This window comes from Neodiprion pinetum, chromosome 7 (genome assembly GCF_021155775.2).
Source record: "Neodiprion pinetum isolate iyNeoPine1 chromosome 7, iyNeoPine1.2, whole genome shotgun sequence".
Lineage (NCBI taxonomy): Eukaryota > Metazoa > Arthropoda > Insecta > Hymenoptera > Diprionidae > Neodiprion > Neodiprion pinetum.
In genome coordinates, this window is record NC_060238.1 from 19,621,530 (window position 1) to 19,647,374 (window position 25,845).

Sequence of the window (25,845 nt, forward strand, 5' to 3'; positions counted from 1 at the left end):
TCGGATATGTATATCTCTCGTTCATCACTTCGGCTACATTTTGCGCGAGATCAATGGGGTGGGAAATTCATGACGTTTCTATGCGTGTGGTAACCTTTGGATCTTCTAAATGATGTTGCAGTATTTTGAGGAAGAATTTCGTTACTTAAAGACGATTAACTAAGCCAGTCACGCATGCGAGCATTGAGATCCTACCTCCGTGCGCATAACCTCGATGTAAGACATTAATGCCCATGAAAGTAAAGGATTTTAGTAGCTTCAGTCAACGCGCCACATAACTTGGAAGTTCTCTTTTGCGCCGACAAAGAAGCTACCAGTTCGCTAACACAGCTTCTTATGGCCTCAGGCTCACTTATCTGCTGATCACGAAAATCTGGCCAAGGGTAAACAGCTTTAAATTTGACCGTCAACATCCTTCGGAATTTTTTGAAGTTTTTTGAAACGCGACCGGCGTTCGAACAAGAACTGGACAAACGTGAAATAATTCAAATTGATTTCCGTAGGGTGCGGCAGGCGCAAGACGATACTGTGTTGGTTTTTTGCTGGTTGGTACGACAGCACGATTATACGTAGACACGGCATTTGCATAGACGAATATTTAATCAATCATGTTAAAGTGGCCCAGAATCCGATGCGCGTATTAATTCGAGTGCAAAAGACCCGAGTCGACCCATTCAAACGGCGCGCATGAATGATCCGCGTTAATATTTCTTTTTTAACTGCCTAGTGCATGCATATGAATGAAACGAGGAATCACGGACCGTGAACCATTCTTTCTGTCAGCTGTCAAATGATCATGTAATTATTACTGTTTCACTGTACTTGAGCAAAGGACGTGATTCACCAACGTAATTTTAGGTAAAATTGTCTTACTCTGTAGAAGGATTGTCACCTAAGGATTAGTTGATTGACATCAAGGCTGAATAATTTTAACCCTATCATGCGTTTCCGAATTATCCTCAACTGAACACTTGCTGCGTTCGTCGCACCATTCAGCCTAAAATAAATACGTAGGTACAACATTCAATCAATTGTCACAACCCACAAGAACAACAATTAATAACAAATCGCATTACCTTCGATTCCGTTTCGTTTACCATTGAAACAAAATACAACTTATTAACATGTCATTCAGAACTTCGATATTGTTTAAAAAATTATCATCAACAATACGTTTTCTTACTTCTTTTATTCTTGTCTAATTTTCATAGCAGCGATGTCTAGCGGAGGTGGAGGAAGCTTCATAAGTAAGCCAGCGAGGGGCTGGTTACATTCGGATAACCAAGTCACCAAGGAAGGCATAACATATGCAGTCAGGGTATGAATTTCTCATAAATGATATTATCTGACAATTCCCTTTCATTCCCATATAATTTCCTTTCATGCAATATTATACTTTGTTCCAATTTTACAGTACATCGGATGTCTTGAGGTCTACACTTCGATGAAGAGCCTGGATTTTGAGACTAGATCCTGCGTTGCTAAGTTGGTTTTGTCACTCTTTGCTTGTTTCCTGTACCACATGCCTGTAACATGAATAATTCGAAAAGTTGAACGCAGTTTCTATAACACAGAAATTGGATAACTATAGTTCAGGCTATTCGACATTCTTTAGGATGATTAATAACATGTAGCTTTGCTGAATCAATTTGTACACCTACCGAATTCTTTCTTAGTGATTAGTCATTTCTTGTTAAGTATCACAGGAGATTACTTCGCAAAGCAAATTATCACCTTTTTCTTTACTGTTTTCACATTATTATATGTTTAAGAGATGATTTACATATGTTTTTCACAACTTCACGTTCGCAAAGGAAATAATACTTCTTTTAATTAGAAAGAAATCCTGCTGAATTACGAGAATGCTCCCGAAAGTAGGAAATTCCAAAAACTTACAAATGTCGGAGAAATATTTTGGGACATAACATTAAAAAAATTAGAATTGACTCTATAAAATAGGCAGTAAAAAAATTTTATTTAATGCCTAAGGAACCTCGATAAGCCTGTAATTTTATAAATTCACAGTGACTTTTTGTTTTAGTCAATCTAGTCACTGAAAATGCCCAATTTCCCAACTGTAAATTATTTTAACACTTTTTCCTCAAAACGAGACGTGATTGAAAGACCCAACAAAAACTAATGATTGTCTTACAATTATAATACAATGTTAGTGAGCCATGATACCATGTTAATTTACATTTTATATTACAGTTGAGTCTTTCATAATCTAGCCTGTTAATTGCTCTTGCAGAGAATGTATAAACAGAGTCTGCGAAGCAGCTGGACTCAAATCGGCTGACAAGAAAAGACGAGTAAGTTAGTTATGTTATTTCAGTATAGTCACTTGCCTGGAAAATGTAAAAATCGGTCAAAAGTTTTATTTAATCATAAGAAAGTTATAAAAATGTCAAGAAATCGGAAGTACATTTCAAGTCATGATTGACTCAATTAAAAACAAAGTTCAATTCCAATACAAGCATTTCACGATATCGTTTTTATTAGTCGTTTTGGTATGTTTGGAAAAATTTTAAGAGAAGTTGATAATAAGCAGGAAAACAAAAGAAGAGTAGTTATAACAGTAGATTTTTTATCGTTTTTCAGGTCGATCGAAAAGTCTTGAAAGCAATTGCCGATAAACCACGGATGGAACATGCAGGAGCAAACATAAACCTGATTATAAGTAGCTGCAGTTTGGCGTTAACTATGCTTGACACTGGTGCGATAGTTGCTAAGCATGATATGCCAAGAATATCTTTTGCTTCTGGCGGTGACACGGTAGCTCTTAGAAACATCTTGAATAATAATTGTACTGGCGGAATTTTTTATTTCGAATTTACGATATATCTAATCTTTATAGGACACATTGGATTTTGTTGCATACATAGCTAAGAACTTAAAAGACTGGCGAGCCTGCTACGTTTTGGAATGTGGCGGGGGACTGGCACAGGATGTAATTGCAACGATTGGTCAAGCGTTTGAATTAAGATTCAAAGAATTTCTCACCAAACCATCGTTAGTAATCGTTAGAAATTATGTCCCAAACCTCAAAATAATAATGTGATTTATTCAGGGCATTCAATTTCTACGGAATTGCGTTTAAAGTGGTATTTTTCTAGCAACTCATCCAAATTTTTTTAAAATCAGTATGGGAACTCCTATTCGCCAATTTCATTAAGGCTAAAACAATTTTATAAACCATTTCTCCGCCTAATGTGTTGTTATTGTAAATAGCACTGCATTGACAAACCCACGCGACGCTGATAGAGACTACTACAACGATCTACCTGGTAAAGTACCCCCAGATATCGGGCCACCTCCAGTTCCTCCTCTACCAATTAATGCGTCAACATTACCAAACCTAAAACATCATTCTAATCACAATCACGGAGTGGCTGGTACCTCCCAATGCTCATCACTCACGGATACGCTGTCAAGTAATCGCAGTAGACAACTGCAGCAGTGGCCAGGTACAGAAAATGAAATTCTTGTTCAACATGCGCTGAAACAAGTCAATCGACATTCTCTTTCATGACATCTATTTTCTTTTCTCTTCTTCCAGAAACTGGAAATTTAATAGACTTGAGCTCTGACACTGCATCAGCAATGTCATCAAGCAGCATCATTGTGGAACACAATTATGTCAACGATACTGTTATAGCGGCAAATCGTGATACACGCAGAGAACAAAGAGACGCCTTTGATATGCGTTAGTATTTCAGATTTCGTGTTTAAAATGCTTTATTTCATGTGATGGACCAGCAACGACTAATACTGTCTCTCCTTTCACAGAACCGTTCAATACCGCCATTCCTGAAGTTAGTAAATTGAGCCCGCAGTCGCAAAAGCAACAATTAAAAAGGGAGATTTGGTTTCATGGTAGCATAAGTCGAGCGGAAGCTGAATCTATGCTTACCAAGGCAAGTACTCAACCAGTATTTACCTTCAACTCATTCCTATCGTAGTTGTAGCATTATAATTGCAATAACTAGGTGAATGGTGAATAACATGTGTTGTCAGCAATGTGACATGAGTGATATACATTAGATTTTACAGGAGAGCAGACGCGATATGTACGGTTTCAGGTTTTAGACTTAAATACTATTCAATTATAGAGCAGTGAAAAATTCTGACCATAAAATCAAATGAATTCTGCATGAGGTGTCTAATTTTACTCATGTTCCACAGCTTTCACGAATGATTACATTCAAAAAACAAACATCAAACACAGTATTGTCAGAAACGAAACAATTTCTTCAATTTTAAAGTTCAGAATACAACTACCTTAAAGTCGTTGCAGACCTTCCATTAATTTTTGGCTCAACAAAAATAATCGAGCTGCTTTTTCTCTTTACATTAGAAAAAAAAACATCGCTTGCTTTTTCAAACTAACTACAAAACTTTTGTGCTGTACCAAGTTATCCGAACAAAAATTAGTATTTTTAGTGATCGGAATTACTTATATTGGTTTCAATTACACACGGCAAAAGTTCTGTGATTTTCAAAGTTACTGTTGCATCGCTTCACGAAATTTGTCTTGTTTTTTTTTTTCTAGGATGGAGATTTTTTAGTCAGAGAATCGCAAGGCTCTCCAGGGCAGTATGTTCTCACAGGAATGAACGGCGGTACACCTAGACATTTGTTACTTATAGACCCCGAAGGCGTGGTGAGTACCCGCATGCTATCGATAAATGCATTTTCTTTCTCTTAACATTCTCGAGATCAATTTCTGACAAATTAATTTTAGGTTCGCACTAAGGACCGAGTTTTCGATAGCGTAAGTCATTTGATAAATGACCACTGTGACAATGCGCTTCCAATTATATCTGCAGACAGCACATTGGTACTTCGTTATCCTGTTCATCGACGTGCAGAACAACCGAGCGAGGGGCGAAAATGATGATTCCCAGAACAAGAGTTTAAGTATTGCCCCCGTAAAGCATATAGAAATAATAATTGAGCTGCTGTTGTCAATCTAAACTGTAATGCGATACCTATTGTTATTACCTATTATTTATCTTCCTCGTGTACGTGGAATAGATGCCTCAGCTTACCTTCAATAGTCTGGTCTAAGTGAAACTAAAAAATTCTGTGACACTAAAATAATTTCAATATGCCATGTAAAACGAATTAATCTATTACATTCGACATATTATTTTTGATATTTTTAGACTGGAAGTATGTAGACATGTTCTGCAAGAGGGTTCAAAGTATGGTAAATTATACACAAATTGATGATAAAATTCGTGCATACATATTTAGATAGACTAGTAGCGATGCAAAAATTGCGAAATTACTGCATTTATTCTAGTTCATAAACCAGTGTGTGAAATGAAATGAAATCAATGAATTGTATTCCAGTTATCTCTAAGTCGATTTATGCTTCTCTTTACTTACATTACTATAACTGTTGTTTTTATTCTTTAAATTCCAGTCTCTATCTAACTCTTCAGCATTTTTTCTAAGAATTTACATGCAGTAGACGACGTCACTGGTAAAATAGGAAATAATCAACAGCTCACCTTCCACACATCCGTCCTAAAAACAGAAAACATGCTGGTTCTTAAGACATTAGTTTTTAATACCTATTTTTGTACGAAATTAATTTCGGTATGTGCTTGAAAGAATTACAATAATTTTTACAGGCCATTATTATAATACGACTTTTTGAGGAAAGATTATTTCATGTTTCTTTTCTTTCCTATATAAAAAAGTAGTTCGGATTGTTTCTAATCGCTACCACTTTAGTTCGATTTAATATATTGTATATAATGATATAGTAATACTTTATACATACGTAAAATAATATTATTTTTCTTTCTTTTTTTCCCTTCGAGAGACGTTTGTTCGGAACTTATACGGTCTATACAATTATACATAAAATAAACTGAATATCCGACTATAGTGATAGAATATAATATGTGAAAATAGTCAGCAAGATTTGAATCTAAGTCTGAAACTTTTGTACAAAATGTTACATCTAAACCGGTCAACTTTGCTTGAAAAGATAGTCAACATTTCTTTTTTTACAAAGTTTTATCAACTGTTGCTTCCAATAAAGTACGAAAAAACAAAAAATCATGAAATATTCCAATATACAAACACGCATCGAATCGAAACTACGGCAGACGACAATTAGCTTATTTGTTTAAATTGTACTATGTCAATAATCAATAAATATTTGAATAAATCGGGATTCATAACCTTTTTGGAATCTGAAGTTCCGTGACTTTTCCAAGTATTCCAGCTTGAAAATTGCGTTTTCTGCTGGACACCTTTGACTACAGAGTGCGAAGTACTTTATTATATGAAAAGGAATTTGAAATCGGTGATCTCAAGGTCGCGCCCTCCCCTTGTTAGTTTGGTGGTATACAATTTGAATAATAAACCTGCATGTAAATAAGAATAATAAAATAGACTATATTATTATAAAATCTTCTTTTGTTTTGTATCTTATTTTCGTTTACCATAAATATAAACATATTTCACTTCAGTGGATCAAATTTATGACAAAATTATGAGCGTGTCATTATTCTGTAGTGCTGTGTAAGTTCTATAAAAATTTACAGCCATTTTAAAAAGTTCGTCAAATATTTATTAAGTATCCAGGTAACAATGTTTGTCTGTGCAAAATGTCTATCCTATTTGCCGCAATAATTGTTGCCTGTACACTGATTATTTAGCATCATAAGTTTTGCGCAGCAGATTTACAGCAAATCATTTTTGTATTATTTTATTGTATAGCAAAGCTAGCTTGCATTTAGCAGTTGTGTTGACAAATTTTGCTCAGAATAGGTTGATCTGATTTTGATAGCAATTGAGGACACACCTTTTTCTAATATTGCTAGCAACACTTTTCAACCATTGTAGTTTTATTTTTTTGATGCGAAATTTACACACACGTTGTTATCTGGGTAGTTTAATAAACGTCCTTAACATAATATCTTACTCCGCATGTACAGAGTATTCAAGAAAAAATTTGGGAACACTGAGCGAATATTGTTATTTTAGATATTGTGATAACAATAAAATGTGTATAAAAAAAAATGATACCCGTTCGTTCCTTTTTATATTTAGAGATATCCAGCTGGTATTGCACATCAACTGTTTCACAGAGTATGCAAGTTTCATTTAATTTTCTAGAAGTTTATAATAATCAAGTAAAGCCACCGGTAAATTTGCAGAACGAATTCAAACAGTATAAAAATTATATATGTTATAGAAATAATTTATATCTTATACAAAATTATAATTTTTACAGTCAAATTTGCCATAGTAAAAAGATATCAGTAAGCGCAGGTGATTTGCTAATCAATCTTTCAATTACCGTAATTGAGATGAAGTTCAAATTTCTCATCTATAGCTGACAGAGCGATATGCATGACCTCGAATATAATCTGATCATCTAATTTAGTAAAATAATGTGAATTTAATATAAAATCGAACAAACCTCGTTCACTAATTGGCAAGATGTTATCTTAGGTAATCGAATTAATTATAATAAATAACAATCAAATCTGTTGAATTGACAATTTAGACAAGCTAATTTCAAATATCATAATCATTATTCGAGTCGAATCCATTTTATATCGATTTACATCTGCGACACGGGAATCGAATACAAAATATTTTGCATTATACATAGCTTAATAGTTCGAAGCAAATTGTAATGTGAAGGAAAAAAAAAAACTACAGAAGTCAAGATTATTTTTACTTATGCTTATCAGAGATATATCACTAATATAATCTATATAATATAAAGTTAAAAATGTGACTAGTTCGTAAGAAGTAAACGAAAAGAGTATTGAAAAAAAACCTAATTCAGTAACCGCAGGTACTTTCATTACTGCACCACAGATCACTTTAGAAGTGTCTATAACAATTACAACAGACTAAAACAAAAAAGTCGAGATAAAAAATAGAAATAAAAACTTTCATTTGAATCATTCGTTCTTACACTCTTTTCTGTTCACTAATATTATAATATTCAAAAGGCATCAATTGTACAGCTCATTAGTTGGTACGTCAGAATGATTAGCTTCTTATTCTGTTGCGAGATCTTAAAAAATTTTTTACATGGATGCCAAACCATTGATCAAGTGCCTAACGCTTAGAAAATCAATACACAATCCACTTATTCAAGTAGTGGAAGTGGTGTACTATGTTCACTCAGAGAAAAATTCAAATTGAGCTCCAAAAACCGTGATATTACAAGGGAAATTCATATTATCTAGCGCCTAGCTGTAGCATTTTCAGAGTTTATCGTGTATAGAAAAGGAATTCAAATAATGAATGTTGGATATTTTGTAGCAAAAATAAGTTCACTCTTTGACGCACCATATTTGTGTGGTTGATTAAATTCTCAGATTCGTGTCTAACAATAGTAATTCAGTTTGAAAATCTTGTCAAAAATAGCATGAAAACCGAATTTGGGATTTAAAAATTTCCTACAACATGAAGTGACAACGGTGATGATTCTTGTCTTGGAATCAATAGTCACGTAGTAGTTACCCTTGATTAAGTCCGGGTCCGTGCAGCTCTATAAAACTTTCGAGCGAACGTGGCACGCTACCACAGTAGGACAAGTTGTATGTCTTTACTGCTTTAGCCGCCATACATTTTAATGAAAGTTTAGTTTGCTTTCGAAGTATTATCTCAGCAACACCTGTAACATGGAAAACCGGAAATAATTGGTAGTGTATGAGAATCTTAATAGTATTTCTTCTTCAAATGGATATTAAAGATGTGTAAGTAATTATAAAATATTATAAAAATTACAGCGAAAATTCATAAAAACTGAAATGAAAATTAAGGTAGATGCCGATAATGGCTTGGGATACTTTTTCTTCACGTAACATTACTCAATATTATTTTTTCAAGAAACTTGTCACCAGATACTCTTTTTGAATTACTTATACTATCGAAAGCTATTTAGTTAATGCTTTTTCACCGCATCAAGTTGTAAGAACAAGATGCTATAACGAATAAATAAAAGCTAGTACACTAAAATGAATCGTAACAAAAATATTGATGCTATTGTGATAACTTTGTAGTTGTATTGAAAAAAAAAAACAGTGTCATCTTTTTCAAGTGTGATTGATCCTCTTTGTCACCGTTTTCATAGCGTCAATGCATGGCTATTATCGAGCGAGAGAATGACTCACCAGTTGTTGCAGCATCATATGGAGTTTTTCCTTCAATGTTAACTGTATCCATGTGTGCTCCAGCCTCAGTGAGATCAATTATTATCGAATGAAGCGTTAAAAAGTCACTGCAAGAACCAATCCAATCATATTTTACAAACATTGTTATAAAAGCAGATTGGCTATCTAATGAAAGTAGAGTTTTGCATAAAAAAAAGACGAGAGAATCGTATACCCCCAGTTGGTCTTACCTGATAGGTTTTTGATAACTAACTATCACATGTAGAGGTGTATTCCTGTTTATATCCATCGCGTTAACATCAGCCCCGCATTGGATAAGAAATTTGGCAGTAGCAGCGCAAGGAAATCTTTGAAAGAAATTACGATACCGTAAGCAATTGGTACTTATTTAAGAAATGATATTTTGAAAAACAATTCATTACAAGGAATCTACATACTTGCAAACATCGTTAGTATGAAAATCGTCCACAGGTGTATCTGCGTTCACAGCAAGATGAAGCAGAGTTTGTCCATCTCTGAGAGATACGCCAAGTGCGCATAAATTATGTACCAGCCGATGAGCTCGGCTAACTTTTTCCTCTTCACTTCCCTTCTCATTCAGCTTTATTAATTTCATTAGAATAGTCAAAATGTAAAGCGTTGTTGTAATATTGGATTCCATTTCCTCCTAGAAATAGCAATATTGAAAAATGTTCAAAGCTTGCTCAAATTTTTCTCTTCAAAACGTTCCAGGGTGAATAATTTTCCTCAAATTCTCTAAAGATTTTTTTTGAAAACCGCATAAAATTTGCTGCCAAATTTTTTATGAACATTTTTTTTTCTTTCAGTTTTACGAACGGTTTTTCAGAATACAATTTTTTTTCTTTATGTTGCGTAGAGAAATATGATGGGAAAAAATTCACTAGGGCTGTAAGTTCGCTTGACGGAATCCGTTATGACTTACAATAATTTGCTCAAAATCATCCTTGGAGTCTAGATTTCCTATTTGGTCTTTATTTCTTTTTAGTTCTATCACACTAGCTTCTAAGACATTGATAACTTGTGTGAATTGCAGGTCAATTCCGACATGGATCATTTGTGAAAATACCTAAAAAATGAACATTTATAATATTAAGTACTTTGAGCTCAAGAAACTGTTGAATTCTGTTATACGTCATACTGTCTTCTCTTTTGTTTTTCTGTTTGATATCACACAATGTAACTATTACGCAGGATATATAAAATACCTGAGCAAAACGAAGCAAGTCTCTAACAACCGAAATATTATTTAGTTGCCGCAGCTTCAACGCATGGAGCCAAAGATCGATACACCTATCAAACCTTGCGTTATCAGCAAAAACGGCCCCTCTGAATATTATTGGGTGCGGTACCTCCGGATTATGAGTTCCTAAACAAAGTATGGGAAATTATTTTGTATCATTTCCTAATGAGTAATTTATCGAGAAAACCCAAATCGCATCAATAATTGAGAGAATATCTTAAAAGAAAAACAAAAAACTACGTAAAAATCTTGAATATCTAATAAGGTATTATTCAAAGTAATTATCAAGTTAAAGCTTCAAATTACTTGAAACTTACTATGTAAAAACTGTTTCCTTTCAACCCTTCATTTCTTTTGGAATTATTTTCTTCTTTACATTAAACCCAATGCTTACCTAATATTCTTTCCCTAATTGCAAGCGACTCCATGTGGATAGCATTGTGATTATTTTCTATATTTAACAACTGTTCCAGAGTAACAGACTCGCTCCAATTTTCATACGCCGATATCGGTGCACATACTGGTTTGTGCATTATATTCTCAGGATCACTGTATCTAAAGCATCAAATTCAAATGTAGTTTTCAATAACCGAATATGAAAAATATTTATACTGCTTGTGGATATTATGATTCTCTTCTTCTGTCTTCAACAAGCAAAAAAAAAAACATCATTGAAGATAGTTGGTAATCAAAAACTGTTACGTTTTATTAAACAATTATTGCACATGCAAGCAAGAAATAAATAAATTATAGTTAATAAGTTATATTCATTGTAGGTACCTTAATTTCATCGCTTCGTACAGGTATTTGAACGCTTTGCTAACACAATAATTGTCTTTATCATTAGCGTAAGAAGCACCAAGCAATTCATAAGCTTCAATCTTCTCAGCCTTGCTAACTTCATTTCTCTCAACTAAACATTCCACTACTTCAGTTCTTGTTCTTTCGGCAGCTGCTATCAATGGTGTCATACCGCTGACGTTTTTTGTCATCTTAGCATCATACCTTAGCAATTCTGATACTATACGAAAATGCCCGCATTCAGCGGCAAAATGTAATGCCGTTGCTCCGCACAGTGCTTTGTCATTGGGATTGGCACCGATATCAAGCAGATAACTCACCTAAATTATGTAAAAGGATATCAATTGAGTAAGTAATAGCTAATTTGGATTGGTTAATTATCTTTTTTAAAGATTAAAAGTTTCATAGTAAAATTCTCATGGTACTAACGACTTCGAGGTGTCCCTTGTACGCAGCGATCATTAAACACGTGTTGTTGTACTTATTGGCAATGTGTATATCGGCCTGATGCTCAGTCAGATACTGAACGATGTCGAGCCTTCCGTCGAAACATGCGGCTCTCAAGGGTGTAGAATTTGTTCTCGTCGGATGATTAACATTCGCTCCAGCCTTGACAAGAGTTTTAACTACATTCAGATGCCCAGCCCCTAACGTACAATACAGAGTTACACAGTTATAATGAGCAATATTTATTAATCGAAGATTGGAGCTTCTCACATGAGAATGAACATTGGAAATATGTATTAATGAATACTACGGGTGAAAAAAAAGGGATAACAATGAATGATAATTGATTCGCACCTGCAGCGCACCAAAGAGCGCTCGCCCCTTGTATAACATATGCGTCAAATTTAACAGTACCCTCCTGCTCCAAGTCTGGCTTAAATTTATCGACCAGCATTTTGACGACCCTACTGTGACCATATCGTGCCGCAACTATCAATGGAGTGCAGTGCTGGCCGTCGTCTTCTATCACTGTCTGCAATAATGAATTATTCAATCTTTTAAACTCGCTGGTTGAGGGGACTCGGATTTACCAAATATAAATAATTGCATAGGGCTTGTTTGCTTGGCTATTGCAACATTAAATAACAAATCTGATCAAAGTTCAACTAATTAGAGATTGCACGCTATGGAAATTAGTCGATTCTTGATATTTCTCTGTTAAACAATAATATGAGATGAAAGCTCCAAGTATTTAATTTTTCAATTAATTGTTATTCATTTAATTGCACAGTATCTTATTTCAACCGAATCAATATAGAGCATTTCTTTTTGTTTTGGTAATATAAAAAATCCATCGGTTCTCAGAGAACAATTGTAATTCATATGATTGACAAACTCCATTTATCTTCTTCATTTACCAAAGTTTATAAATAATCGTATAATAAGTTGACTGCGAAAGTTTTATTGATTTAAGTTTCTCCAAGACTGGGTCCACTGTAACATTGATGAAAAACATTTCCCTCTTCTCCGAAAACTTAATTCAAATATAGAACCTTTTTTTGAACATATTCTTTAACGAATCTCTGAATTTGTGAAAGGTATTTAACTTGTTTTTCCCAGGGAACATTTATATCTTTTATAAACTTCCACCAACGTTTGTGAAAATATTGGTAGAAACCTTCAGACGTGGTAGTATTTATACATTTCTCATTCGTGTTATTTTAAGCCTACAAATCAAAATTAGATTTCATCAAACAGAAATGAATTTTACTTAGCATATTATGAAATGTGTTAGACTGGGACAAACATATGAATAAAATAGAGTTATTCAATTTATTCGACTCAACTGCATATATTCCGTAATTGAAACCAGGTACTGTTGAATCTTGACAACTTATATGGAGCAATGAATTTGAATAGACTAGATTAAGTATTCTTATCCACAATTAAAAATAACCAGTAGGTCACCCTCGAAATTTTTTTTGTTTTCAATCACGAAGAAGTGAAGGAGAGATATCTAAGCAGAAATTTAAAAGCGCGCTAAATTCAAATAAAAAAAAATACAGCCGTAAGCAGATACACAGTACTCCTGAAAATTTGCCACAAGCAATTTCTGAAGTCATGTAGAGTACACTGCATGGAGGATTTTCAATAAGTGAACGAATGTGTCTGTCCTTGAATACTGAATGTTGTATTTTGCGATACAAGACATCGAGCTGGAGTTTCATTTGTTATCTTTCGACCAGAATCATATTGCAAAACTAAAACTAATCATTTAAAGGGAAGCATGCAGTAGTTTTGGAAACCTCAGTACTATGATGAAAAGCAATGAAATTTATGTAAGATACATTTATGATAATATAATTAGTTCTTTATTTGGCGATATTGTGATCTTTTTTAATATCATATCGCAATGACGAAGCAATAACACCATCTACAAGTTCGCACAAGTTTATGTGCAATAAATAGAAACATTAACACAGCTTGCATATATGACATTTGTTTTCATTCGAGAAACAAAGAAGAGGTAAAATTCTTTAGGGATACCGGCGCCAATTTAGCCTTCTTCTTTGTCTTTTATTTATTTATAAACTGCAAACCTAACGAGATTTGGGTTGCCTAGTTTTAGGCACTGAAATTCACCCCTTGAATCAGGCCTGAGTTAATGCACCTAAGTAGCAGAGGTAAAGATCAGAGAATCATTGTTACGCTGTACGGATTTTTCTGTAATACAACTTTAAATGATGGTTAATTAGAGAAATGAACATTATGGATTAAGAAATGCACCTTCTTTTTCATGTGTACATTATTCTCACCTGATTAAGAAGCTGGTCCAGGTGGTCCCCCCGCTCGCTGAGAATATCGTATAGAGATATTGCCATGCCATCGCGAGCCGCGTAATAAACACGATTCATAAGCGACTGGCAAATTTCAGAAGATTCCTCCATGGCTTTCGGTGCTGGATTAATTTCCGAAGACGTACGCGTGTCCGCCGAACTTTGGCAAAGTTTCTTCCTTTGTTTCGCCAGAGGCACGGACGGCAATCAGAAATAAAATCGTATCATCGCTAACGACGACGACTGCGCGATTGTTAACCTCAAAACTGACTGAACATCGCACCCGTTCCCCGTATTAATACTCGTGGCGATGATCCGACGTCTATTTTTATAGATATATTTACATGGAATAAGCACGCACACAGAGAATGTATTGATTCGCCGTTGCAAAAATAGTCAACGCTCCGTAAATTGCCTGCGCCTAATCTTTCCTTCCTCCGTACACTTGAACTCTTTTCCTCACCCTAGTGCCGTCTTTCTGCCGCTTAACATGCAGTCACGGCTTATCGAACGTTTTTTGTCATTATTCCGACACTTATCGTACACAACTGATAATTCACTTGTATTATTATGAGACAATAAAGTTATTTAATATTCACATTAATCCAGTGACTGTGGTGATGACACTTGTGGAAATAGTATCTCACAGACAGTAATCGCGTGATCTTCCTCTTTTTTCTGTTGGCCTCTTCTATTATGTGTTTTATAGCTACCTTCATGGGGTGTATTCCGAAATATACTTCCAGTACTGCCGACCGTGACGTCACGCAGTCCACTGCGAACTGCGTTCCGTTTTTACTTCGAGTTGTCAGTCCCAGTAAAATCGGAACGCTACACCGAGGACGCGGCCATCTCTCAAGTACTGCAACTGCCTCACGTCCCAGTAAGCTGTCGCGCGATTTCAGGACGCGGTTGCCAGTACTTGCAGTACTGCGAGTATATTTCGGAATACACCCATTATTAGGTTCTGTTTTCACAATTATTTTCCGAACGCCACTTCCTTACAGGCAACTTGTGTTTTGTTCGATATGTGAACCGTCACTTTACAGTGCGGGTGGAAAAAATTAAACTAATATAACTAGGCTTAGTAGCTGGTATTTGGCAATATTTTTTCACGTACGATTGATTGAAAAATTATATTATTGATTGCGAATTATCAATTTGTGTAACAATAGTAATTTGAAAGCTACAAATTTACGATTTACGTGCGAAAAATTGAAAACTAAGGATATGTGGCAACAAAATGGTACCGACAATGAGATTCTGATGTCATAGGGACATTTCCTAATTTCTAGTAGATCATTGTCAGGGCACTTTCTTGCCATACAGCGATTATGATTGGCTGAAAACTTGCGCGGGAAGTAAGAGACAAGAAGAAGACGGAACACCAACCGGTTGATCAGCAACAAGAGTGGGTCCGATTTCGACTATACCGGCTGTTTTTAAAAACCTACAACTTTGTATTTGCCGGATCAGAAGGAAGAATAGGTCATAAAAAAATAAATATATCACGTATTGAGAAGGGACTTTTAACCTGGTTTTGTATTGTCGAAATGAGCGCCTGCTCTAGAGACCGTAGAACAGCAGTAATACAATTTGAAGTCAAGAGAACAATGAACATACCAAAATATGGGTAGATGACAATAAATCAGATACTCAGTTACAACCCGAAAACGGAGCAGTTGACCAACGAAGACGTCTGCTCCAACTCCTCGCTGTATACAAACTGAGCGGCAAGCGCCCCGGCAAGTCTGACCAGAAAAAAAATGTGAAAGTGGGGCCCTCTAGCGGCCGGAAAGCGACTTAGCCTCAAATTTCTATGTCCATCCGCTGAAGATGTATAAAGTGCGGTGCGTTCCGATATTAGCTCCCAGTGGACCCATCTTATGGGATTCCAATTATGCTAAATCGAGTCAGCATAGCCGAATACTGCAATTTCCCTCTAGCCCTTCAGCTTCCCTTACCGTACCTGTACCCGAAGCAAAGTTCATGAGGATAACAGTCTCTACTCTCTATCTTCACTCAACGGCTGTGGCGCCAAATCAGTACAATGCAACGATTGGTTGTCGTTCCAACGCGCGCTTTTAAAATCAGCCCGAGGGCTTCGACCTTCGATTTTCGAGAATCGCACTTCAGCAATCGATTGTTTGAGCGAGGGAATCTTTGTATGCGATAAATAGACCGACACAATTGTACAACATGAGCGTATTATGACCATGGTATTATGGTAAAAGATACCATATACCGTGGATGCAAAGTATGTCGCTTCTAGGCCACACAGCAAATATGTCCAAGTCATATTTGGATGGGGAAGAAAGGGAAATGGAATGGAGAAAGAAAGTAACGAAGATGCGAGAGCGGTTGAAAAGTCGCCTTGACGAAAATACGATTGATGGTAAACGTGACGATAACTTGTTTCACGGTATGAAATTGGTCTCGTCGACAACGATGTTCGGGAATTTTACGGAAATTTGTTACTGCGAGGAAACCCAAGTAGGTTGATAAATATTAATGCTGCTTATTATAAATGTTAATATGAAAAAATTAATTTACACGCATACTGTTGTCCACTTCAATTAACCGTTTGTTTGCAATAATTTATTAGGAATATTTAGTCATCGATCCACCATCAAATATGCTGAGATTTTCAGTGCAAGCTAAACTTATTCAACCCTCGTACCCACTCAGCGGTACGATGTTGTTTACTAAACTATTGTGGTGTCAAAAAGCTAAGGTACTAATTGGATATGTACCAAACGACGATATGATCTGGCTCATGACTTCGTTCTGCATGCTCTACCAAGTCATTCGTAACGAATTTCGAATAACCGACATATTTTACGAGCCTATGACAAACGAAATCGTTGTAGCAGGACCCAACAAAGTTACGGTATAAAATTTAGCAAAAACTGTAATTTTTTAAAATGGTTATAAATGCAATTTTTCACTTTAAAATTGGAACTCCTATAGACACAAAATTTTCACATCACATTTGTCTTACTGTCAATTTCACCGTCTGCTAGTCTTGCATTTTATGATCAATTTATTATGATTGAGTTACACCTAACTACCATACATACAAAAAAATTTCTTTCACAGTGTATTATAATTAAAAACCCAAATTCATCTTTTAGCAATCATATAGACTGAAACAAATTATGCGAGATATTATAATTTTACTGGCAAAAAAAATTAACAGCCAGTACTGAACTGCAATTTCTTCCACGCAGATCAACAAATATGCTAACTTACTATTCATTGTATGTGAGACCATTTGTAATAAGTATGTATAAGCTAAAACCACATTTAGATACGCAATTTTATTTTTCGAATTTAAGGATAACTTTTCATTGATAACGCAGAAATAATTGAAATAACGAATGGATTCTGATGACCTACTTTAGGAAACCTTAATTCTAACAAAATGGACATATTACCTTCCAGAGATTCCCACTAGCGAACAAAGAGTCAACTATGAATCCTTGGAAGACAATGGCTTACATAGACAGCGAGTATGGAGCACTTTGGAAATTGGAATGCATGTCGTTGATTCCAGCGAGTACATGTGCGTTAAGTATCTATAGCAACATTCGTCGACATTGACAAAATAATATATCTGAAACATATCTGAATATATGTATCGCGATATAATTGGAAGCGATAGACAATGTTACTCGACAATACCAGACTCACTTGAGTTCGGGTAAAGGTAGTCGATCCCAGTAACACTGAATGTTGAGACTAACTGCTATAGATATGTATCTATGATACATCTTGTAATGACAATATTTTAAGGAACTTTATGACAAATAGCAATGACCAGACTGGCTGGCTCATACATGACCACTATTTACGTACTGCCATTGGAACCTTTGAAAGAAAAGGAAGACATCGTTCCAGTAATGTTTCTGGCCCGCAATCCTGCCGCTACAGAAGCTGCCATAACAGCACTGCTCTTCCACGACACAAGCCAGTGGATTATAACGGGAGACGAGCAAGGAAATGGTACCATTCCACTATCCAAATTTCTAAAATATTTCAGACCTTATGTATTAAGTCTCTTAACCGTTTAGTCATGGGTTGGGACCTTGAATTGCATTGCATAATGAGCTGTCCTGGTGGTCATAAGGGATACGTTCAAAAGATAGTCGTTCATCCCTCAATATGTGGATTCATTACATGTGGGGAAGACAACGTGCTCCAAATATGGAGCTGCAATCTAAGAGGAAAGGTCTCGTAAACTGTACTGTATAAAAGACATACATTTTCTAGTTTCTTTAAGAGGGTGTATATTTGTATACATATGTACAGATCACGGAAAAAGTGGGTGAATTTCGGAAATTTATGCCATTTCAACCAATTATTCAATTTGATTGAGCAGCGTATTATTGAAATTATGTATATTGAGCTTCATTAGCATGTAATTTTTGAATAATCAAGTGGAATTGGTTGTTGCGATATAAATTCCCAAAAGTCACCCACTTTTTGAGCCGCTCTTGACTCTTCCTTTCGAAATTTTCTGCAACTCTTCAAATCTCTACATCACAATTATTGGAATATCAGCACAGATGGAATCGTTTTCTGACATCGGTGAAATACAAGGCATCGCAATTAACAAATCAGCTGCGGCCATAGCAACCCTAGGGCAAAAATTGAGCTGCTTCAACATGCATCAGTTATACACATTCTACGCTGCTCTGTCGTAAGACTTGCGTTGGTTATGACTCGATCAATAATTTTTCATAGACAATACTACGAACGTCATATCGCATTTCACCTATAGAGAGTCTGCTACAGAAATAATAACGACTATGAATCCGATGTATTCGACAAGGGTGATTGTGAGAAGTGCAGATAATACTATTCGCATTTTAAGCTCTCAGACTGGGAAGCAAATTAATCTGCAAATATTACCAAAGACTTTGAATCTGGTATCAATGACATACAGTGGAAATAGAGGTGGCTAATAATCACTCCACATACATTAGAAACACTTGACGACCGTTGAAAATATAGTGTCCTTTGATTACAGAAAGATTATATACAATCATATTAAAAACTGGCGAGGTTCTTGTCAGCAATACACAAATGAATCCAATGGAATTCAAGTAAATATCACTTTGCATTACAATTCTCAACATTGATTCAGATAATAATGTATCTTTTATGCAGACATGTTTGGGTGTCAGATAGAGATGTTATAACATGTATCACGGCATATGAATATTACGAAGAAATTCGAGGATACGATTGCCAACCACAAAGTAATTTATCGCATCAGGTAGAGTAACAGGCTCAGTATAAACGACACTAAATTTCTTACCGATTGTCTCTAGATCCAAGAGTGATTTACCCAAAATATACCCTAATTTTCGTGGGAACACAGAATGGGACTATTTTAAATGTCGATGAGCCAAGTGGGAAACACGAAGGCACATTCGTGGTGAATATTTCAAAATCAAATATTGAAAAATAATTCCGTGGTATTCGTTTTGATAATTATATTTTCATATCGTAGGCTCACAATGGACCAGTAGCAAAAATATGGTCATCGACCATATCACGGCTTGTTGTATCTGTGGGAGCGGACAAAAGTGTTAAAGTTTGGCGAGTATTTCCTGACTTGGAAGTTCCATTAGCCTTGGCACACTCGGTTTATTATACAGTTCCGATAACGCACGTTGTTAGCATGGGGTGAGTCGTGCCTTGACTGCTTGTACTTTAAATTTGACAAAAAACCTCTGATTAGAGGCCAGAAAAAAATTATTCTTTTTATATAAAAAGTTCTGAAAATTACACACATGTATGTGTAATATTTTTACAGATCAGTAATTTGCATGGCCAGTAGCAGTCCTCTGACTCCAATGCATCAATTATTCATGTACGACATGGTGGAATCAGGTACCTGATTGTCAATGTTCAAACTGCACAAATGACTTTACATTAAATTATCTGTTAGTTCGAGTAGATCATCATTCGACGAAAGATCATACAGATTTGATAGTCGACATAGCAGCTTCAGAGTCCCTCCAAATCTGTGCAACGTCATCTATGGACAACACGATACGTCTCTGGGACCACCAGAATATACCTATTAAAGTAAGAGTCCAAAATTCAAGCATGAGTAATTGAATGTGTATGTAACATCAATGTGAGATGGTTGTTCAATTTTCAGGTATTAGAAATAAATACATGTGCTAACAGCATTGCTTTCTCCTCTCAGCGAGGAGATATCGTCTTTGGCGCTGGGAGACACTTGTACAGAATTTCGTATTGTCATTGTAAGAATGCATTACTCTGTACTAGAAAAAACAAAACACAGATATCAAGAGTTTATATTCTAGTTCGTTTTCAAACCATTTATGAATCGTTACTGAAGTATATTTCATTGGGCAGATCTGTCCCCAAAATACAGAGCTCGAATACTGATGAACGGAATACCTGAAGAAAATGAAGAAGAGATGATACCTGAGAACAAAGACTACAGAGTCTATGAAAGTATCGTAGATCGAGAATTTTTGTTACATCCTGTTAGCAGCGCACCCCTTGGGTCATTGGACATCAGTGACGGTGACGCACCTCGCTTGGAATTAATGATCCAGGGACAAATGTGTGCTCAGCTACGACGTAGAGATCAGGGTATGAGGAAACCTTGTTCATATGATGGCGATTTACATGTCAAATGATGTGAGATTATTAGCTTAATTTGAATTTCAGATGTAATTAGTATAGAGAAAGGTGAAATAAAGGCGGTGAAATTAGTGACAGGAAAGTCGCTCATGAATCAAGAAGCCTGGGAAAAATATCTCGATGATATATTGGGAAGATCGAATAAAACAAGCACAGAAGTACCGCCATATGATGTTTGGGCTATGGTTGAAAAGTACAAAACTGTGAAAAGATATTACAACAAACCTGGAATATTCAAAATGTTTTATGGTAAGGATCGAGATCAAAATACAGAAGTTACTCAATAGCTATTAAATACCGTTAGACATACTTTTGATGTAGATCGTCATATCGATGCGCATAATACCATTAGTATTTTTTATATATTTTTCGATGGAAATCAGGTTACAGTATTGAAAAATTCCCGGAATATCCAGAAGCTGTACCTGATGAAGTACAGCATCCGCATTTGCGATTGTTTGGCTTCCTTCCAAATTCAGTAATCTACAAATTATTTGACATTGAAGATGTTGAACCGCCTCCGCCAGTACCAGAGCCGCAACCTTTGCTAAAATATGAATATCCTCCGGAGTTTCTGGTAATTATTTAATTGAATGTAGAAAAAACTTTTGATTATCAGAAAACAGTCAGTCTCGGTCCTGATGTTTTTATTCCTTAATCGTTAGTTGGACCAGCTGCATGAAACAAATTCGTCGCGTTTAGACTCAAACGTTGAAATGACACCGTCACAACTCATAAATCTAACAAATGTTAATGATATTGATTCAGAAACAACAGTACTCAGAGTTTCTGTTCGTGAGTATAATATGCAAATTACAACAATAATATTCACCAATAAATGTGTGTGTTTGTAACTTTTTGGGAGTAATGATAACACTTGTTCTTATGCAAGCTGTAGATCAAAATCCGTTTGTAAAAGCAGCACAATCTGTGTCTCAATACAGATATAATTCAAAGATGAAACGTTGTAGAACACGAAGAGGTGAGTTGAAGAATAATGCATCATTTATGTATTGTTGTATCATATTTTTCTTGAGAGAAAAGGTTTGCAACCTTCCTCTTTGCTTATCTGTTTTCAGCGTATCATGATCATGTTGACAAGAAAAAGACGTGCGTGAAAAAGACATTGAAAAGAAAGAATAAACCACGTGGTAAGAAATTAGGGATACCTTTGCTATGGGTATAATTTTTTTGAAGCAGTAATTTATTACTCGTTGTTTTTGAAAGACATATATTATCATTTGACCAGATGAAATTACTCCAGAGGCATTTTTATTTCTCAACGAATTTGTCATGTTTAGTTCATTTAGATTATTTGTCGCAAATATTGTAGGTTCCGGAATCCCATTGACTATAGAGAAAATAGTTAATGAAGATCAAGAAAAACTTGAAATGATCTTGTCGCAGAAGATAACGAACGAACCACACATAGATGATTTTTACAAGGTGTTCAGTAGTTTCAACTTAACACGTACAGAAATTTCTGCAATTACTTTTGAATGTGGTAAAGTTATTGCAACAAGCCCAGAATCCATACTTTCAACATGTGAAAATATTTGCGGTAATTTGAGAATTTCTAATATTTATTATTATTAGTTATCCTTCCGGTCACTCCTTATCAATTGAAATGTTTGATCGTTCTCGGATTCTATGATAGGTGTCAAAAAGAAACATCTGATTGTACATAAGAGGACGAAATTCAAAAAGGCATTGCCTTCAAAGAAGAAAAAAAATAAAGAAAATTGTCGCGAGGTTCGAATATATAAATGGAATCGTTAATTCAATTCAAATTATTTTTGCGTACTGTGAGTAATAACATATGTCAATATGTTTTAGACAGTACAAGAAGAATTCTCGAATATAGATGATCTTGCTAGATTGGGAATAAAAGAAATAGTTTTACAACTGGAAAGCATTAAACAGACAATTAAAAATAATTACGGTTCCATTTCAACTCTTCATGATAACAAGGTAGTACTAAAATATTCTAAATGCTGTTTAATTGTATACAATTACTACATATTTTCCACAGATCAAAGATACTTTGATGGTGCTTCTGGCCAGGTTTGTGAACAGCCCATCTTCGTTTTCAGTAATATTAAATTTACTGAATGTCATACCAGTAAACAACATTGACATCATCGGGTTTCTCTGTACAATTTTCATAATTACATCACGTCGAATAATCAGGTGATACATATGCAAAACTTACTAAAAGCTCCAGCTGTCATGGATGTGAAATGAGCATTGAAATTATTTAAATTGAACTTATTCACGCGTCTAGAAAATCGGTCTTAAAATATTTGAAGAATCATGGATTACGAGATCCCCAAAAAGTACTGGCCAAACAGTTACTCATGGTAAAAAAGGTGACAGATACCACAAACTTGTTTGAGGTGAAGAAATTTGTTTCCCGAATGATCAGTGATTGGATCTACACTTTGGAGCGACATGTTGTTTTAATTGCCAAAGATATCAAATGTAGCGACAACTTCGAGCATGTAAGATTGATGTGGTATTCAGAATAAAAATATAAATGTCGCAACATAGTTTGTTCCAAATGTTATTTTTGATTGTCTCCAAATTTGTGCTATCAACTCAGGTCTCTGTGTGATTGACTTTTAATTGGAAATAAAAAGATTACCGGAACTTAACAAGACATTTAGTAATTTTATTGTATGATTCAGGTGAGAAGTGCTGTAAAAAAAGAGGGAAATCCACTTGCAGCAGAAAGATTAAAAAAAGGCAGAAATTTAGATGCAATTGATTTTAAGGATAACGAGTGCGCAAAAGAAATTGATCAAATGTATGAAAAATGGTGCCACACTGATATGCACGATGGTTGTGGTAAGAAGCATAGATAAGCTTTGAACACGATTTCTCTTCGAACCTATTTTACCTAACAAAGATTGAATATTTTCATATTTGATTCTAGTTACCTGGAAAGATTTGAATGAAGAAATAGTTGTCTCACCAATCGAAGGAATTAACTATTTTTGTGAGATGAACATCGAATTTTCAAACACACCAAAAGATCCCCAACAATCATCCCAGCATATATGCGGAAGACATTCCAAATGCAAAGCCAGTCAGGTATGTAAAATCGATATAATTCTAGACAAAAATATTCATAACAGTGAAATACAATTTACAAGATTACTGGATAACTGTAAGTATTACTATAATATAAACTAGGAATCAGACTTAACGAAAGTATGTTATTTAAAGTTGGCAATTCTTCGGTGTAAAATTACTTGATACGATTTAATTCTTTTCTCATTACAGGTCAGATCGACCTATACGAAGTAAATGTATGTTACAGGATTAATCAAAGAACCGGATTGACAAGATTGTATTACAGATTGTTTGAGAAGAATTTGTGCTGCTCAAGAGTTCGAGTTCTTTATGGATATAATTTCTTGCCATTAACTACTTGTTCATTTCTCAAGATACAACCTAATAATTTTTATACTACAAAACAGTAACTTGATATTTTAAAAAAAGTTGAAATGCGGATTTGCTTTTCAAAATATGTGTATACATATGTACAAAAATTTTATGGATAAATGTGAATCAATTTTTCCCAATATATTAATAACTTACTAATCAGGTCATTCTTCCTCTTGAATACACTTCTCAACAAGATCTCTCAAGTTAGGGTTTTCCATTGCAGCGGCGATTCGTTCTTTGTCGTTTATTTGTTTGTTAACTAAAATCACATCACCAAGTAGTTACTACATATGAAAAAGAAATTACGCACTTCCATTAAAAAATAACCATATCGTTATCTGTTTATTAATGGACAGCCATCAACATCTACTCTCTAAATTTTGGGGAGTGAAATGTCACTTTTTTGTGATGAAAACCGCGCTACTCTGACAAAAGCGACATTTTACTCAAAGAAATTTAAAGAGCTTCCTAATTTTCTTCCAATTTTTCTGCATTTTTATAATAAATTGAATGTCTCAGTTTCTACTCCGCAAAATTTAAAGAGTAAATAGAAGAATTCTTTAACACCTTTAATTTTCAATGAAAACAAAAAAATCGAAGAAAAAATAAAGGTTTTCCTGAAAGTTATCCAAATTCGTGTCAGCAAAAATTAAAGAAAATTCTAATACACACTAGTTTTCATCTGAAAACTTAGAAAAAACTGTTTTAAAACATAGATTGAGTAAACAGAGAGCATTACTTTCATCTTCTGTTGCATGAGCCCCTTCCTTGATATAGATATCCAGTTTGAACGAAGCGATTAAGTGACGTTCTAATTTAACACGGATACAGAGACCGATGAGCGTAGCTAAGGAACAGTGTGGTACTGTTGGGTTAAACTCAATTCGAATCACTGAGACACCTTTTGTTGTCGGTTTATTTATGTGGACGCAATCCTCATACACAACATCCAGTTCTTCAAGGGTTTGGGGTTTTTCGGGGTCTTTTATTGTTCGGAGCAAATCTAGAAACATTTGACATGAATTGAAAAACGAAATCAATAATAAAAGAATAACGTTGAAAAAATTTTAATAAAACAACGGATAAATGGCAATAGTAGATTAGAGGTTAGAAGAGAGATTTGATCACAGATTACGCAGAACTTAGGGAAATGTTTTATAATTATAATTCAAGGTTACAACTTATATATTATTCGATGATTTGAGCAAAATCACAAACCATAAATAGTTTCCCTCAGCTCATTTTCATCCTTCAATAATAAACTGCTCTGGTTTTTAGCTTTCAAAAGATCTTCTGGGGTGGCCATAACTCCGTACGGCAGTATGCCTTCCTTAACTTTGTCCGATAACGACAATTTACGAAAAAACGATAACATACTTATTTTTCACGTACCAACGAAAAATAAAAAAAAATTAACGCATATAGGTATATGTACTGTTACGAAATCAAACCAATTTCGTGTGGTGTGTACAGATTTCCAAAGTCCAAGTGGTCCAAATCATCCAAAACTACTCGAGCTATCATGAACTATCAACACTGGTCGCACTCAGCTGCACTGATTAACTTCGAGTCACGAACTGTATATTCACATAGATTGACTTCAAGTAAGTTTCTAGAGAGGCCCCATGACCGAACTAGACCCAATGTTCACGGGGAGCAAAATACCGCTGCAGCAAGCAGCGCGATAGCGAAAAATTGC

General features: G+C 35.0%; 5 protein-coding genes across 15 annotated transcripts; 3 read left to right on the plus strand and 2 right to left on the minus strand.

Annotated features, from left to right (window-relative positions):
• Window positions 1–555: 555 nt before the first annotated feature.
• On the plus strand, window positions 556–6,193 carry Shc (SHC-adaptor protein). Of its 4 annotated transcripts, none has more exons than XM_046633785.2 (12): window positions 556–798; window positions 859–1,010; window positions 1,212–1,318; window positions 1,415–1,485; window positions 2,252–2,312; window positions 2,602–2,775; window positions 2,858–3,012; window positions 3,232–3,467; window positions 3,560–3,706; window positions 3,790–3,917; window positions 4,553–4,663; window positions 4,745–6,193. In XM_046633785.2, the coding sequence occupies exons 3-12, from the start codon at window positions 1,217–1,219 to the stop codon at window positions 4,895–4,897; spliced, it is 1,338 nt and encodes a 445-aa protein (XP_046489741.1). In that variant the 5' UTR covers window positions 556–798; window positions 859–1,010; window positions 1,212–1,216; the 3' UTR covers window positions 4,898–6,193. The 4 variants fall into 4 exon arrangements, with proteins under 4 accessions (XP_046489741.1, XP_046489743.1, XP_046489742.1 ...); XM_046633787.2 differs by having other exon boundaries at window positions 881–1,010; XM_046633786.2 differs by having other exon boundaries at window positions 556–1,014.
• Window positions 1,353–14,894, minus strand: LOC124222620 (protein fem-1 homolog B). Of its 3 annotated transcripts, XR_011177696.1 has the most exons (13): window positions 13,986–14,894; window positions 12,025–12,202; window positions 11,653–11,870; window positions 11,203–11,543; window positions 10,817–10,977; window positions 10,388–10,548; window positions 10,105–10,248; window positions 9,599–9,828; window positions 9,392–9,508; window positions 9,162–9,268; window positions 8,509–8,662; window positions 5,395–5,535; window positions 1,353–1,526 (listed from the first exon to the last, which is right to left on the minus strand). XR_011177696.1 is itself a non-coding variant. In XM_046633781.2 (12 exons), the coding sequence occupies exons 1-12, from the start codon at window positions 14,115–14,117 to the stop codon at window positions 5,508–5,510; spliced, it is 1,971 nt and encodes a 656-aa protein (XP_046489737.1). In that variant the 5' UTR covers window positions 14,118–14,894; the 3' UTR covers window positions 4,576–5,507. The 3 variants fall into 3 exon arrangements, 2 of the variants coding, with proteins under 2 accessions (XP_046489737.1, XP_046489735.1); XM_046633781.2 differs by lacking the exon at window positions 1,353–1,526 and having other exon boundaries at window positions 4,576–5,535; XM_046633779.2 differs by lacking the exon at window positions 1,353–1,526 and having other exon boundaries at window positions 4,576–6,386.
• A 1,170-nt stretch (window positions 14,895–16,064) lies between these two features.
• LOC124223726 (uncharacterized) lies at window positions 16,065–17,866 on the plus strand. The gene is made up of 3 exons (XM_069137748.1): window positions 16,065–16,499; window positions 16,612–16,896; window positions 17,451–17,866. Exons 1-3 carry the CDS (start codon window positions 16,257–16,259, stop codon window positions 17,607–17,609), a joined length of 687 nt encoding a protein of 228 aa, XP_068993849.1. The 5' UTR covers window positions 16,065–16,256; the 3' UTR covers window positions 17,610–17,866.
• Window positions 17,867–19,492: 1,626 nt separating this feature from the next.
• On the minus strand, window positions 19,493–25,722 carry galla-1 (cytosolic iron-sulfur assembly component galla-1). Of its 6 annotated transcripts, none has more exons than XR_006884285.1 (6): window positions 25,365–25,722; window positions 24,886–25,149; window positions 24,300–24,405; window positions 23,636–23,810; window positions 20,199–21,243; window positions 19,493–20,097 (listed from the first exon to the last, which is right to left on the minus strand). XR_006884285.1 is itself a non-coding variant. In XM_046635232.1 (4 exons), exons 1-3 carry the CDS (start codon window positions 25,519–25,521, stop codon window positions 24,308–24,310), a joined length of 519 nt encoding a protein of 172 aa, XP_046491188.1. In that variant the 5' UTR covers window positions 25,522–25,722; the 3' UTR covers window positions 22,680–23,810; window positions 24,300–24,307. The 6 variants fall into 6 exon arrangements, 1 of the variants encoding a protein (XP_046491188.1); XR_011177631.1 differs by having other exon boundaries at window positions 19,493–19,725; window positions 19,808–21,243; XR_006884284.1 differs by lacking the exon at window positions 20,199–21,243.
• On the plus strand, window positions 19,983–24,005 carry LOC124223727 (uncharacterized). The gene is made up of 14 exons (XM_046635961.1): window positions 19,983–20,105; window positions 20,182–20,287; window positions 20,403–20,645; window positions 20,724–20,945; window positions 21,080–21,273; window positions 21,362–21,491; window positions 21,589–21,678; window positions 21,776–21,876; window positions 22,533–22,667; window positions 22,729–22,886; window positions 22,981–23,197; window positions 23,384–23,543; window positions 23,632–23,789; window positions 23,982–24,005. The coding sequence occupies exons 1-14, from the start codon at window positions 20,058–20,060 to the stop codon at window positions 24,003–24,005; spliced, it is 1,986 nt and encodes a 661-aa protein (XP_046491917.1). The 5' UTR covers window positions 19,983–20,057.
• Window positions 25,723–25,845: the final 123 nt, after the last annotated feature.